Source organism: Oreochromis aureus, linkage group 14, assembly GCF_013358895.1.
Source record: "Oreochromis aureus strain Israel breed Guangdong linkage group 14, ZZ_aureus, whole genome shotgun sequence".
NCBI lineage: Eukaryota > Metazoa > Chordata > Actinopteri > Cichliformes > Cichlidae > Oreochromis > Oreochromis aureus.
This window is the reverse complement of record NC_052955.1, coordinates 16,551,176-16,568,018: the sequence shown is the minus strand read 5'-3', so window position 1 is coordinate 16,568,018 and position 16,843 is coordinate 16,551,176. Positions and strand designations below refer to the sequence as shown.

Sequence of the window (16,843 nt, the reverse complement as noted above, 5' to 3'; positions counted from 1 at the left end):
GTTGCATTCAGAGAAATATAATAGTTAAATAATTGAAATGAAATCTTCCAAAGCTTCCTCCTTTAGTTTACACGTCACAAGCAAACAGATGCTCCGTGTTACCTCATGGACTAATCCTCGCCCTCCCTCTCTCAGTTGCTCATAGAGCCTCAGGGTGCTGGACTTTGGGTGGAGATCTCTGTGAGTTTTTATGCCTTGACATCAGTGACAGCTCTGTCCTCCAGCTGGGTATCCAGTGATTGGTAGGGTGAATGTACTGATAGCTTCCTACTGTTGAGCTGGCTTTTCAGTGCTTGTCTTAACTTCTGGAGTTATTCCTGATCTTTATCATGGTTCCAGTCGGCCTGTGGGCCTGATTCGGCCACACTTATCCAGACCAGGTGACAGTATTTAACCCTGTAAAGCCTATTCTATAATATTTGATTCATGTTTTTTGGGAGTTTTTGAGGATTCTTCAACATCAGTATGACATCCCCCCCCCCGAAAAGGCCAAATAAATTGCACAACACATTTTTAAGCAAGAAATTGCAAAAACAAAATGTTTAAAATTACAAATTAAAAGACATATATGCAAATTAACATTAATATTTACATTTCTTTTAATTGTCAGAAGTTTCAATAAACGTTTCATTTTCAAAAACAATCTCAATTTTCTGGCAATTATTTTGTGGTTTGGGCTTTAAAGGGATAAAGTCCAGACTTTATTCAGTTTGAGGTGCTTGGGCGTGACCTTAAACACACCATTTATAGTCAAAATGGTCAAATGTGGTTGAATTAAAACAATTCTGCAAAGAAGTGTGGGCCAAAATTCCTCCACAGTGATGTGAAACACTCACTTTTTCACACAGGGCCAAGTAGCTCTGGATAGCTTTGTTCCCTCAATAAAAGAAATCATCATTTAAAAACTGCATTTTGTATTTACTCAGGTTATGTTTAACTAATATTAAAAATTGTTTGATGATCTGAAACATGGGTATTACTTTACAGCAAGAAGGTCGTGGGTTTGAATCCTGCCTGTGGCTTCCTCCCACAATCCAAAGACATACATGTTAGGCTGGTAATTTTAAACTGACTGTAGGTGTTAATGTGAGTGTGAATGGTTGTCTACCCAGCTCTCTGTGTGAGCACTGGGTTGGCAATCTGTTCCTCTGTCCAGTATGCACCCTGCCTCTCATGACCCTGAATTCATGACCCTGTACCGGCAGAAGAAAATGGACGATCTGAAACATGTAAGTGTGCCAAATACTTTTTCACAGTACAGACAGGAGAAACTCCCCTTTAACTTTAAGTTTAATGTAAGATTAACTACATATTTAATCCCCTGAGACATCTAATTATAAGAAAAGCAACTACAATGTGTAAAATTATGAGAAAAGTTCTGGTATCTCATTTCCCAGAATATTTTGTAATTTAAAAATTAAGTCTTTGTAAACGTGTATCCATCCATGCATTCATCAACATTTCTTTAATACATATAGTAAAAAAAAAAAAGCTGATCTATTACTCAGTTACTTTGGCATAGTATAATTGGCCTTGAGGAGGTCTTCAATAATAGAAAAAGCTGTAAAAGTTATGAAAATTATGTTAAAAGTGAAAAATGTTTGCCCTCCTTCACAATTTTTAAAGCCCTCCAGTGGCTGGATTTTGACTCTTTATCGGACCTAAGTTTTACTATTCAATATACATTATTATTTAGTATTTATTTTTAAATAGGGTATTTGTCAGTGACACATTTTAACATAATCGTCTTAGGGCCTTTTTTAAATGTTTATTTCATTTTATTTAATTTCGTTTGCGACAATAAAATTTGTTTTTATTTATTTATTTTTATCAGTTGGCGCTAACACTGTGTGCAGTTCGTGAATGTACCTCTCTCTGACGGTGCATACATATAAATATAAATTAGATATAATGATTAAGTAACTTGTAGTGAGCCCTGCACCAATGAGCGTGTGGGGGAATTCCCCACCCTTCCGCTACGCCAGATCGAGGCTGCCCTCCACCACCGGCATTCCCAGTATGCACCGCGGACTGAGCTGCGAAAAATAGTCCGCTAACGAAAGGCTGAGAAAAGGGAACCAGAAAAGGGGTAGCTCACAGCTAAATCCGCGAGTTCATCTGTATTTAACGTAACCAGAAGCGATAACATGGCTGACAACGAGAAACTGGACAACCAGCGACTGAAGAATTTCAAGAATAAAGGCCGTGATTTGGAGGTAAAAGTTGTGCCGATCGGTGTCGAGGATCTCTCTTTTCCACAGCGTCCGCCGCTCTGTTTGCCTCCAGCTTCGCCGCTCCGCTTCCCTGTGACGTCGTTTCTAATTTCTACCGATGGGAACTTTGTACCCAGAACCCCGGCCAGGGTCTTTACATGAAGCTCATGTTAAATATTTGTCCGGGGCCGGACGACTCCCTGTTGGGTCTCGTTGGTTTCGTTAACCCATGGGCCGCTTTGGCTATAAAACGCGTCAGAAACGCTAGCCAGAGTTCATCTGCTAGCCCGCTGCTAGCCAGGCCCACGGGGTACATGCTAGTTCAACTGAAGACTATCACCCCCCAGATAGGTTTAGCTTGGCGTGTTAGTCACCGTCTCGTCGAAAAGTTCATACACATGGCTTTCGTGCTGTTCTTTAGAACTATTTAATTTATTGCTAAGACAACATGGCGGCATCTTATCGTTATTTTGATACTGCAGTTAGCTAGCCTATGCTAGCTTGGTGATTGGGGTTTGATGGTGGTACTGCTGGCTGCAGTTCCACCCATCCCCCGTCTTTATAATCAAAAACAATGGCGGAAACCAGTTAGCTTCTTTACTGGCCGGTCACCTGGGTGTTTTAATCAAAGCTTGGAGTTGATTTTCTGTTTGTTTCCATTTTTGTATTTCGTTCATGCTAACGTTACACGTTCCGTGAAAACAGCGCGCATAGCTAAGATAACATGATTACATGAGCCGCAGATCAAAGCTACACGTTAGCTAACGTCGGATCGATAAGTTACCAGGGGAGTTGGAGTCGGGTCAGAGTGTCAGTGTTTCACTAATGTTACCCGGCTGATATTGTTTTCAGGCGGGCTTAGTTAAGATGTATAAGCAGGATATACTCATACATCCTGTTTGACAAGTCTGTGGCGCGGTAGGCCTCCGGACACGAGCTCTCTCGCTTCACAACCTGCTGAAAACTTCAGTTACAAAAGCACGGTGCAGGTTTGTTATTGAAGAACACACGATTTCGCGAGCAGCAACCACAACATATTTTCGTCAGTTATTTACTGTCTGCAATATGTCTCTTCAGTGTGGTACAGCTACTGTCGTTTGATTAAAAAATCCTACATTAAAATGTCTCTTTATGAATATTTTATTTTAAATAAAACCCTGCGAGCTCTTAGTCATTACTATGAAAAAATATTTAAACTGCTCTCCCAAGTCTTGGCCATCAGAGGACAGAAAATAAACAACATAACCGATGTACTATTCAACAAAACGTTCCTCTTTTAGCTTTTCTCCATAAACAGTGAGTAAGACTACCGTGCATTTCTTTCAAATTATGCAGTCCATGAATATCAATACAGTAGTGCACATTTGATCATAAAGCAGTACAACACAGCATCACAAATATTAATTACCTTTTGCAGAACTGCAGTGTCTTCATATGATGATAAAATGTTGGTTAAGTATAACTCATCATGTTTGTTCCTTAAAGGGAAGATCATTAATAAAATAAGGTATTTGTCAAAGAATAGACGAATTAGCTGTGTTGTTAGGGTCTTAAAGCTAAATAATATTAGGTCAGTCTCTCATTTGTAGTGTGTGTATGATTTGAATTCATTGAAGACAGTATAGGCTAATTAAAGCTTTCCTTCTGAATAATCTTCCTGTGCCATCTTTCCTCACAGACTATGAGAAGACAGAGGACTGAAGTAGTGGTGGAACTCAGAAAGGTAATCACATTTGTATTTTTTAAAATTTATTTTCCATCAATTTCAAACGCTAATAACTTTAAGGTACATTATGTTATGGTCTGGTCTTTTATCTGCAAATCTGTGTGACATAGTATGTATGCTAAGTTTCTAATTTATTTATGATGAAATTCTGTATGAGCTTATATGAAGTGTTATTTCTACAGAACAAAAGAGATGAGCATCTTCTGAAGAGGAGAAATGTTCCCCACGAGGACATCTGTGAGGACTCTGATGTTGACGGAGATTTCAGATCGGTATGTTTTGAGTCTCTCTCAAGTCTCCTGTCATTAGGAAGTCAAGTAAACATCTTTTTAGGTTTTGTGGGGTTTTTTTGTTTTTAAAGGTGGGGTGTTGTCCAAGCAGTGGGATTGACAGTCTGGGAGGAAGGTTGTCGTGACTGTTTGTTCAAGGGGTTTTTGCACGTGCAGTTCATCACAGTGATGAAATGCTCCAGAGGTTTAGAACCTGCTGACATCTTGTTCATGTGATGCTGCCTCATTGGCTCTCCGTGCTTTACGTCAGCTCAGTGTGGCATTAGTGTGAAAAAACATGCAGTTTGTCTAGCTGTGTGCTTGTTGATGGCTTCTTCCCGAAGGAAGATGCTCACTTGGTAGAATCTGTTCAACATGCCTTACTTTCAGATATTTAGTTGGCTTTTTAATAAATACTAATGCCACATTTTTATTTATTTTTATTTTTTTTGATTATGTTAACTGTGCAGTGAACACCTATTCTGTTTCCTAAAATGCATTCTAGGTAAGACAAGGCAACATAAGTAATATATGTAGTACTGTTTCAGCTGCCTCCAAATCATTTTTTCCACAAGTGTCTCAGACCTGACATTATATACTTTTTAATCTTCAGGTTAGGGGTTGGGGTCAATTTAAATAATGTGTAAATGCATGCACAGTCAAGTTAATCAGTGAAATAAAATATCATGGCATTGCAGCCTATGAAATGACCTACATGCTTTTACTCTGTAACTGAACCATTTCAAGTGGTACAGTGTTTTTGTTGGGTGATACACTAGCTGTTTGCATTTAGCTATAATGTTTTTAAGTTCAAAATGCTCATCACTTTCTGAAGTGATGACAAGGAGGCAGAGACAGCCTATCTGGAAATTTCATGGTTGATTTAAAGGAATGTCATCAGCCCACTTCAGTCACTATGGCTGTGTTTTAATAATGTTACGTCCACACAACAAAGGAGCTCCGAGACAAAGGTGACCAACAAAGCCACCTTCCTTAAATGTAAAGGGTCAGCCGATAACAAGAATATTGCTCTATCTTAAATTTTTGCTGCTCTCATCAGTCGGCCTTGAGCGCGCTGGATGCCGTCTCTTAATAGAAACAGAGTCAAGTCTTTTCTCTCACTGGAGAGCCCTGAAATCTGATTAAACACAGAAGACATCGTGCATTTCAGGGTGTATCTTATTTTCAGCGACATTTTTCTTACCATATGTCACAAGGTGCTTTTGTGGATCTGCAAGAAGTTGGATCATCAGTTTTAAACCTTACACCCTGAGAAGCTTGAAACTAATCTGTAATTGTCTCAATAGCCGTCTTTTAGTATGCAGTGTTGGCTCACGCTTCATGTTTTGTGCTAACGGTGTCACACAAAATGGATCCATCAGGGATCCTGCCATCATGTCTCTGGGTTTGGTGGCATCGCTGGGTTAAAATGGCCACTCAGCAGTTCAAAATTGCAATCACTCTACCTCATAGTGTTGAGAAAGCTAACTTGGAGTGAGCTGCTTAGCAGTAGATCAACAGTGACATGCTGCTCTGACTCACTGCAAAACATTACACTGGCCTTTGTAAAAGTCTGCTTTAAATACTCATCACACCAGTGATAGTGGTGTTTTAAGGTTTATTTAGTTGTTTCCTTAAGGATGCTTTTTGTTAGCTTCTGCAAAATAAGTAGTTTGGACCTTATGACTGAATCCTCTCTTTCCCTCAGCTGTTCCTTTCATTATTCTTGTCTTAAGTATTTTTAATATCTCTAGGTTGGAGTTGCCTCTTTAATCATCTGCCCAGATATGGAATGTAAATACAACATCATAAATCTGCTTCACACAGAGATGTGTTAAGATTTTTTTTTCTGGTTTCCACTCGTGCTGCATAAATTACTCAGAGGTATCTTCCAATAAGTTCAGTCACTCAGGGCCTACGTTTGACTCTGAACTTTATGTAGGGGGCACTGGGTGAGGGTGCCAATTGGCATTTTGTCATGGTGAATGCCGGCCTGCACGTCCAGCTTGCTGACTGTTACACCATAACACCAGACTGGTTCAAGTGAGACTCCTGACAGCATTTCTCAATCCCCCAGCCTCCTCTCGCTGTATCAGCTGGTGCTTTAGACTCTCTTTCCTGTCTAATAGTTCTCACATATAAAAACAAGAAGCTAACAGATGTCTGCTCGCTGTCCTTCTGATAACTCACTACATGCCTTTAATAGTGCTGGGTTTTTTTTCACACATTGGGTTTAAAATGTTTGGTTTTTTTTCTGTTACACGTCCTGTATTTTTTTTGTACTTATGGGTTTACATGTTTAACAGAGTCTTAATCTTTCTGAAATCTTCTTCTTCAGCAAAACACCTCTCTTGAAGCAATAGTACAAGTAAGTGCTATATTTCCTTTCCTGTTATTTCCTAAGATCTGAATGATTCATTAAAAATAACAAATGTCCTTTAAAGTCTGTTTAATGTCTTATAATATACTCCCTGTAACTAAAAATAATTTGGGGAAAACACACATTGTTGCTGTAAAATAAATATATTGATTGTTGTACGGTGCGTGATTCGTTTGCAATTTCTTTTTCCTTTTTTTAGAATGCTACCAGTGATAACCAGGGCGTCCAGCTGAGCGCTGTCCAGGCTGCCAGGTAAAAACACACACACACTTAGCCTGCCTCAGGACTGACCCTGATAACTATTATTCTTTGTCTTTTAAATCATGTTGCAAATAGAAACCACTGCACATCAACATCTAGGGGGAAAAAATGCCGTCCCCTACTACTGTTCGTGCAGTTTTCACAATAAGTGAACTTTACCGATGCTTCAACAAACAAATGTTAGTAACAGTCGCTTTTATTCACACCTGGGTCACAAGTGTGTGTGCAAGCTGCTGATTCTGCGCCGTACATCACAGCTCTGTCTCGGCAGTCTTTCTGGTTGAAATTGCTGGTTCTTTGCAAAATACAACTTCAGTGTTTTGTTTTCTGGGGCGAAGTGGGGTTTTTTTGGGGTTTTTTTGTTTTGTTTTGTTTTTCCTTCCAGCTTTGCTTGACAGATGCAATTTAAGAATAAGCCAGCTCTGTCTAATTAATGGACATTGTAAATGGCACTGCAGCTCAGTCGTGCAGCATAAGGTAGCTGAAACAAATTCACGTGCTGGGAATCTTTTTATTTTTTATTTTTTTGTTTGCTCTGTGTTACATGTGCCGGGAAATGCATCGATTTTGTTTTCAGTTTTGTTTTTGGCTTTCAACTAATATGAAAACAAGATGATAAGATATCGAGATAAAATTGTTATGGTGCCACATTCTGTTTCACAATACCGCTTTTCGGTTTCGCTATAAATCCACAGCACCACATGCTATTACAGATGTGCAAGCTGTGAAACGTTTAATTCAGCTTGCATTAACTGTTTTCTTAAAATATCAAAGAAATTCACCCTTAAAACGGCACCTTTTCCCCCTTTTTTCTCTTAAAACAAAAAGAAAACCCAGATGCATGATAACAGTACACGTGTTAGATATCAAAATAATGTTGATTATTTTAGGTGATAATCAGGGTGACGTCTCCTAGGAGTCACTGATATTGTGATTGACTTGCATTCTCGAGATACTTGAAATTCTTTAGCTGTTTCTCTCTGTGCTCAGTTCCTTCAGCTTGGTGTTTGTGTGTTTTTATTTTGTGTGTGTGTGTGAGAGAGAGGGAGAGAGAGAGGGTAATTGTCTTTTGTTTTCTTTGTTTTTGTAGGAAATTGTTGTCCAGTGACCGTAATCCTCCCATAGATGACCTGATTAAGTCTGGGATCCTTCCTATCCTGGTGCATTGCCTGGACAGAGATGACAAGTAAGCCTGCTGTAGCTCTTGTTTGCCTGAATGTAGCGTTGAATCGTCCTTTTTTACATGTGATAATCAAAGTACAACTTTGGGTTTTGTTTTGTTTTGTTTTTTCTCAGACCATGTTGAGTTTGTGTTTTAGCCCACCCTACATCCAAACAATGTCACAGATATGCAAATACATTTTAGTTTTCACTTTCCAGGAATGGTGGAACATAATTGGCTCATTAGTATTCTTTCTGTTCATTAGTACTCTTACTGTTAAACACACCGACACAATCACGCTCACTCCTATAATTGCCTCTTCTACACCTTTCCACAGCCCCTCTCTCCAGTTTGAGGCAGCCTGGGCTCTAACCAACATAGCCTCGGGGACCTCAGAGCAGACTCAAGCTGTGGTCCAGTCTAGTAAGTGTCAATTAACATGTCACTTATCTTTCTGAGCTTTATCTCACTTTACTCTGTAATTTATCTTTCTTAATCCAAATTTAGCCTGGCAGATAATAAGGTGGTAAAATTAACTTTTGAGAAATCAAGATTTTTTAGTGCAGTTAAAGACTTTTGACGAGGTGAAGACCTGTGCAAATTTCTGTAATATAAAATATTAGTATAAGTACTAGCGACCTCAATAATTTGGAAAACACAGATTGTAATGGGTAATTCTGCATTTGTAAAGATTTACTTTGTCTTATTGGTTTAATTCTACTTGTAAAAGAGGTCAGTGGGATATTGTTTTCCTTAGGCCCGGAGATCGGTTAGAGATGCCCTAACAACCACTAGTCGCTAGGAAAAATGTGTAGTCCCTGACTGGTTTCATGGCCTGTGTGACCCGGGCCTTATCAAAGCTGCCTCCCTAACCATGTTCTTTGTTTCTTGGTTTTATGACCTGTTTGTGGTTGGTCACATTAAACGGCAGTGCCTATCATTACAGTACACACAGTCCCGATCATTGATGCATTACGCAGTCTTAACAGCAACATTAAGTCATCTTAATCAGGATTAAAAGTGCTTTCTTAGTTAAGATCTTCCAAATTTCTTTGTTTAGTCAGCGATTTCTGTTTATTTTTAATCTGTTTCCTTTGTGTAGACGCTGTGCCGCTCTTCTTGAGGCTGCTTCACTCTCCTCACCAGAATGTGTGTGAACAGGCCGTCTGGGCTCTGGGAAACATCATAGGTGAGCTGCCGTTCGAATGAACAGGACTGCGTTAGAAGTGAATCCTCATTCGGTCCTAAAATCTGTGTGTTCTTTCCAGGTGATGGCCCTCAGTGCAGAGATTATGTGATCAGCTTGGGTGTGGTGAAGCCTTTGCTCTCCTTCATCAGTCCCTCCATCCCCATAACCTTCCTCCGCAATGTCACTTGGGTCATGGTCAACCTGTGCCGTCACAAGGACCCTCCACCACCCATGGAGACAATCCAGGAGGTATGTGGAGAGAGTGCATGTGCTTAGGGGTGTAGGAATGCACAGTCATCGTTTGGTTTTGTGTTTTTATTCCCTCATTTATACCAAGAGCAAAAAACGTTTCAAGGTCTTTGAATTTTAACATTTAGACGGTGCAAAATAAACTTGAACCATCGGCCGCTTCATTTGTGGCCTCAGCAGAAGTATGTAGAAAAGCAGCCTCACCTATGTCCTTGATCTGACCACAGTGAATGCTTTTTGCTTGTGGGTTTAAAAACACCTTCAATAGAATAGAAAAACATGATGACCATTTAGTAAGTTATGAGTCATAAATTGGAGACAAAAAGGGGGCGATAAATAGCAGGCAGCTCGAGACTTCAATAACATACAGGTGATGTCACAGTGGTTATGTCCATCCTTTATATACACTTTGCTGTATGTGCAGTTACAAGTCCTGAAAAATGGGTTGAAAATATTAAGGTGTAACGGAAGCCAGCATGTGTATGGACCTGCAGGACACCGGCTCTTAAGGCCTGGAGTTCCCCACCCCTGGTATAGACATTTGAAACGTGGTTGAAACTGTCTGATCCTTCTAAATGTATCAGGGAGTATCAAGTTGGACGTTGGGACAGTATGTCACCAACTGGATTGTGGCAGAAACTATAAAACTGATTTAAGTCTGCATCTCTGAGACTTCATGTCCTGTTCAAGTTTAAGATGCAAGGCACACAGTGCAGAATTCAGTGAACCTGTGGTTACATGAGGCCAGTCAAAGGACAGCAGCTTTGTTTTAGTTATGTGTTTTAATCAGGTGATTCAGAGAAGACTTGTCAGGAATTATAGTGGTTAATTACGTCAACACTGCAGCTATGCTCAAACTTGAATCATGCCAGGAACTTTTCTTGTGTTTTCACTCTCATTTTATCCACCTCGTAACACTTTATTTTCTTTCTCAGATACTGCCAGCTCTCTGCGTTCTGATCCACCACACTGACGTCAGTGTAAGTACCCAGAACTGTCCTACGTAACCACGATGCACACTGGATTCCCAGTTCCAGCTAAATTATCCCTGTCGAATGAAGTTTAAACAGAAAGCAAAATGTATTCATTTGAATCTTTTCTTTCTTTGCTACCTCCAGATCTTGGTAGACACAGTGTGGGCTCTGTCCTACCTGACAGATGCTGGGAACGAGCAGATCCAAATGGTTATTGACTCCGGCATTGTCCCACATCTGGTACCTCTGCTCAGTCACCAGGAGGTTAAAGTTCAGGTATGGAAAAGGGCATGGGGGCCTTTATGTCTAATTAAACCTAAATTGGGTATTGTTTTAAAAGCCCTGTTGATGCAGAAGAGTTAACCAACATCATGTGAAGATTAGAGCTGCATTCAACGAAAAAATATCTTGGTTGACTGAAATTGTACCTACTCTTCAAGTTATCAAACAGCTGCACAGAGAAGTAAACTTTCACATCACATTTACATTAAATAAATCAGACTCAGTGGTCTGTGTTCCCTCTAAAGCTCCTTTCGAGTGCTCCCTTATTCACTCGAGTTTTACATCGGATGCTTTTCCTGACACAACCACTCTGTAAGTGTTGTTATAACTTATGGACAAAGATTAAAAAAACAGAATTTGTGATACATTAAATCACTCTTACCAAGTTATCTAAGATGATGACAGATTGGGATCCAACCAGTACTCATCTATCTGAAAATAGACCTGCATTAACTGGTAATCCTAGAACAACAGACTTTGGACTTCATGTCCAGAACAAACTGTTAGACTCTTGTTGTTGTGATTTCTCGTTTACATGAGAGAGGAGGCTTTGAGTCCTGCTTGGTCTGTGTGTCGCTGAGACATCGAAGCAGTGATGCTGACCAAACGCACTGAAAGATGTCAGTTCTGAGCATTAAATAAGAAGTTAGCAGAAATTAGCCCCCATAGGTTAGCATGCTGCATTAAAGCTATATGCTTTGTTGCTTGTCAACAACTCAAAACATCTTTGACATGTTATCAGTTACTCTGAAACAGCATAAACAGCCTGCACTTTTAAAAGTATTTGGTAGTATCTGGGTTCGGGTTGGTTTCAAAACACAGATTTTTATAGACCACCAATGACAGCTTGGGTTGCATGGGATTATACTGACCGACCAATCAATATGGACGATCCAGCCGGAGTACCTAAAATGTAAAAATCATAAAATACAACTTCTGTTATCTCAACACTGGCAACATTAATAAATGTACTAAGTGAAGCAAAAATGTGGTGATAATTCTTCTTTTTAACTGCTTTTACTGTTAAACTCCAGTGAGATTTGTCTTAGTTTCTTCTTTGTGCTACAAGCATATTGCGTATTACGAAAGAATTCTTCTTTATATGTGTCATCATCGAACATGCTTCCTCTCCACATGCAGACCGCTGCCCTGAGGGCTGTTGGGAACATTGTGACCGGCACAGACGAACAGACCCAGGTGGTGCTCAACTGTGACGCCCTCAGCCACTTCCCTGCGCTCCTCACCCACCCGAAGGAGAAAATCAACAAGGTAACGTTCTCCGACTGTTTGTAAGAAACACACAAACTGATGAGCTCAAGCTACTTTGTCAGTCATCTGGAAGTGATGAAAACAGAGACGTTGTGCAAGTGAGTGCTGCGTGAAAGGAAATAGATGGGGCAGATAGCTGAGAGCAGGAATTTAAAAGGTGCAGAATCACAAAGACGAAGAACCGAAGAGGACGCCAGCAACTTTATACCTTCAATTAGTAGCATAGATTAGGGGTTTGGAGGTGGGGATAAGGGGTAGTAGTGTGTACGTGTGTGTGATACATGGGTTGGTGGAGAAAGGGTGCTGAAGACCAAGCGTCTCTGCTGATATCGGAGTGCATCTGAGACCAGTCACCTAAAAAAAGAGGCCTCCTTTTTGTGACTGGTCGATGATTATAGCCTCAAAGTCACCCTCTCCCCACCCACTGCACTCTGTCTCAGCCGGGGGTCAAAACTCTGTTTCGACCCCTGGGTTCTGATCCAGCTCCCACTTGCTTTGTGATCAAACATAGACTGAATCTGTGACACAGCACATCATACTCATGAGAGAAAATCATCACTAACTCTTGTGTTTATGCTTTTGTCCTGTAGGAGGCAGTGTGGTTCCTGTCCAACATCACAGCAGGTAACCAGCAACAGGTGCAGGCCGTCATTGACGCCAAGCTGGTTCCCATGATCATTCACCTGCTCGATAAAGTTTGTATCCATCTTAAGTCGATCCTGTTTAATTTCAGAGAGCTTCTGGGTGATGGATGGGTTGCTTACATTGAATGTATGTTTTAGGGTGACTTTGGCACGCAGAAAGAAGCAGCCTGGGCCATCAGTAACCTGACAATAAGCGGGAGGAAAGATCAGGTAAGCCTCTCCCAAACACATGAAAAATGTACAAGAAATGTGAAGTCGTTGGTGTTGAACATCTGTAAACATAGAACTGAAATGACATCATAATATTTGCTGCTTTAAGAATAAGTTTAAGCTTACTCATTTTTATTGATGAGTACAATGCTCTTCCTTTTTTAACGCGGTGAGTGGTTGATAGTGCATCGCTGTGTCTGTGTCGTCTCCAGGTGGCACACCTGATTGAGAAGCAGGTGATTCCTCCATTCTGCAACCTGCTCACAGTGAAGGACGCTCAGGTTGTGCAGGTTGTTCTCGATGGCCTCAGCAATATCCTAAAAATGGCTGATGACGAGGCAGAAACTATTGCTAACCTCATTGAGGAATGCGGAGGTCAGTGTCACCTTTACCATCACATTTATCACAATTGCTGGTCTTAACTTGTGACACCAGGTGTTAATGTGTAATTATTTTTTGTTTCGCAGGTCTGGAAAAGGTGGAGCAACTGCAGAATCATGAAAATGAAGATATCTACAAATTGGCATACGAAATTATTGATCAGTTCTTCTCATCTGATGATGTAAGTTACTTAGGATATCTGCTTTTTTAAAAGTCTTCACATTGATCAAATGAACCAAAGTTTGGAAGATGAACAGGTTAACTCTGAGTTGCCACATAGGAGGCTCCAGTTTGGCCATTTTCAGTTTTTTGCACCACAAATCATTTGCCGTTTCTCAATTCTCAAAATGCGTGATGCGTACTCGCGCGTTCTCGGCGAGCACGGACTCGCCGAGAACGCGAGCGTGCATCGCGTGCTTTGAGAATCGAGAAACGGCCTTTGTCTGAGTTTCGGACGAAATGCATTCTGGGATATTTAGCTGTACCAAGTCCACACAAGTCACCACCGATGCATGCTCGATAAAACGGGCGGAGCGAGAACACATCCGGGACTTTTTCGCGTTCTCGGTTTGATGCGTACTTCGAATTGGAACATTACTTGGTCTCCGACTGATGACGTATCACGAGTACACGAGAACGCAAGTACGCATATTGAGAAACGGCAATAGTGTAAGTCTGAAAATGGATCCTGCCCAGAGTGGCTGTCCAAACTGCTAATTTGATCCGAGCCAGAGGTCCGAATCACTGTCAGCTTTAGGTCGTTACCATGGTGCTGTCGTACCACAAAGCAAGGTGGTTAATCCAAGGAGATGTGCCAAAGTGATTGTTTGTATTGACAGTTCTTCTATTTAGGATGTAGATAAACTTTATTATCCCCGAGGAGCAAGTTGGCAAGACAGCCCACCTCCAGAAACCCAGAATCACATACCAGAATTCCCAAAGTTAACTTCAATAAGTAGAGCTACGTAGACCCACTTTCTTTAGAAAGCTGCTGATGGTCCCTGGCTCAGGAACAGTGGCTGGCTGTCGTCTTGACCTAACGCCTTGTCTTCCGCACAGTGTTAATGCTCCTTTTACTCGTCTGTCTTTCAGATCGATGAAGACACCAGCCTGGTCCCAGAGGCCATCCAGGGCGGAACTTACGGCTTCAACTCAGCCAACGTGCCAGCCGAGGGATTCCAGTTCTAGACGGCATCTGGGGTATTCTGGAGTTTTGTTCACGATGCAGCACTCTGTTCAACATATAAAAAATTAGGAGAGAAAGGGCGAGAGAGAGCGAGTGTGAGAAATTTGATCCATTGTGCTTGGCTCGTGGGATCCATGGCTGCATCTTATCTGAGAGAAAAATATGTGGATTTCATTTGGCATTCCAGGGGAACCAGCCCAAATGAAGTTTGAGATGGCGAGTGGGTGCGAGTGAGAATGAGTGGCTACATGTTGCAAAAAAAAGCAAAACATCTACATCGAATGCGTTGAGAGACATGCCGACATAACTTCTGTGTTATTGGAGCTGTCGTCCTCGGAAAACTACTTCAAATGACAAGAAAAACGAAAATAAGAAAAACTCTGTCTGCCCAGGGAGAACCAAGGACATTAAAAAATAATAAGAAAATCAAGTGATCTTGAAATATTACAATACAGCAAAATGCAGAAATGATTATAACTATGATTATGAACTGAGATGAACAACGAACCATCACAATTCTGCGGTCCTCCGACTAGAGAGGGCGCCAGCCTCAATGTGCCCCTCCCCCAATCGGCCACGCTATCAGACATGTGTGTGAATGGACCCATTGTGTACGAATGTCTGGACTCAGCGCTGAGGAGCCAGGTTCATCTCCTCCAACGAGACGCCCCCCCACGCGGGGCGCAGTCCTCTCCCCCTGGTGGGCGGGGCCAGGAGTCCGGCTGCGCGTGTTCGCATGTTGCGAGAGAGTGGACGGATGAGTCGTGTGTGCTTGGCTGCGTGCGTGAACTGGGAGTGTGCGAGACTGGGTGAGAACGCATGCAGAGATGAGGAAAAATGAAAAAACAACCAACAACAACAACAACAACAAAAAAAGATACAAAAACATCTGAAGAGAAAAGAAAATTGCAACAATGAGGTTCGCAAAGGTTTCAGGAAGAAATTCTGCCTTTGAGAGGCTGATCTGCGAAATCCCTGAAAGAAGGAACTGTGGATATGAGAAAATCATCGTCATCACCAGGATTTTGTTTTTGATTTATTAAGTTAGTATTAATTGACACTGGACAATGTTATTGGCAGGTGTGGAGCAGCAGTGCATTGTATTAAGATGCATTTGGTGGCTTTTGGGCTTTTTCTTTTTGCCTCCAGTGTATTTTCTTTTCTTTCTTTTTTCCCTTTTTTTATGACTTTGTTTTCCAGCTTTTAGTTTCATATCGCTTCTGTAAAGGTGATTGATGACCATTGTACTCCATCCTCACACCACATCCCTAACCTGCACACCACATATGGGCTTGATGCTGTGAAATTGTTGACACCTTCACTTTATAATCAACCAAATGACCTATTCCTCCTTGTAACTCCTTTATTTTTTCTCCCACCCCCCTTTTTCCCTTCAATTTACAGCAAAATCACTGCTTTGCAGTACTGTTGCCATAGCTTTGATTGTCACCAAGGGAGAAGAGAACAATGGCCATTTCACGTAGGATTGTGAATCATAACCTTTGCATGTACTAAACTATAGCACAGTTATTTTTTTAGGGTATTTTAGTTTCCTTAGGCTGTGGATACAGTGTAATTTTCATTTTAAGTAAAACTGTGCTTAAATGTTACATGTCTCCCCTTCCCCTTTTCCCTCACTAGTGTCTGATTTGCTAAATAATCTATATGGTTTTTGCACATGTACTGCAAAGTGAGGCCTGACGTCTTTCTGAAGGTGTGCTGGTGGGTTTTTATAGGTTTTGACCTGCCAGCAAAATCTCAATATGCATCACTCACTCAGCCACAATCTGTTGTCTTTCGAGAGTAATCCAAGGATGCTTTTTAGTGAGAAAATGAGTTTATTTCAGGAGGTGGTTTAACCTCCCCCGCTTTTTTTTTTTTCTCTCAAGGTCAGAGGGTGTCCCACACATCAGACTGGAGTATGTGGGGTTTCCTGAATAATATATAAACCCATGAACAAGTTTGCTGTAACTTTAGTACCGGAGTCCTTTAGCCCCATTACTCCCCTTTCGTCTTTCTGCCAGCTAGATGTACAAGCTTACCCCTTTCATTTTTTTGTGTTAACTTCAAACACTGTAGTAATGATTACACATTGTGCTCATAAATAAGCTTTCTGTTTGAACATAGGGGTATTCTTTTGCAGCATTCCTTGTTAGCAAACGTGGTTTCAAATTTAAAATTACGACCTGGAAAGAAAAAATAAATAAATGAATGAGGTGGCTTCCCCCCCGCCCCCCCAAAGCAAAGTCATTTTTCGGGGGAGATAGGATACAGGATAGGTTGTCTTCGAGAAAATAAATAGTGAAACCCAAATCGAGAGACTGCTTGTGTGTGTGATCTGTTGTGTGTCCCTGATAATGTCTTCGCTTCTCCTAACGGTTACAATTTTTCAAATTGGGGGGAAAATCGAGTCCTGATTGGCCAGAGAGGCAGCTTGTGCTCGTGCGT

General features: G+C 41.1%; 1 protein-coding gene across 1 annotated transcript; it reads left to right on the top strand.

Moving 5' to 3' along the window:
- The first annotated feature begins 1,997 nt into the window (after positions 1-1,997).
- Positions 1,998-16,712, top strand: kpna4 (karyopherin alpha 4 (importin alpha 3)). The gene is made up of 17 exons (XM_031743978.2): positions 1,998-2,216; positions 3,892-3,936; positions 4,122-4,211; positions 6,547-6,576; positions 6,788-6,840; positions 7,940-8,035; positions 8,349-8,434; positions 9,114-9,200; positions 9,280-9,449; positions 10,385-10,429; positions 10,568-10,699; positions 11,846-11,974; positions 12,565-12,669; positions 12,757-12,828; positions 13,041-13,203; positions 13,296-13,390; positions 14,302-16,712. Exons 1-17 carry the CDS (start codon positions 2,148-2,150, stop codon positions 14,395-14,397), a joined length of 1,563 nt encoding a protein of 520 aa, XP_031599838.1. The 5' UTR covers positions 1,998-2,147; the 3' UTR covers positions 14,398-16,712.
- Positions 16,713-16,843: the final 131 nt, after the last annotated feature.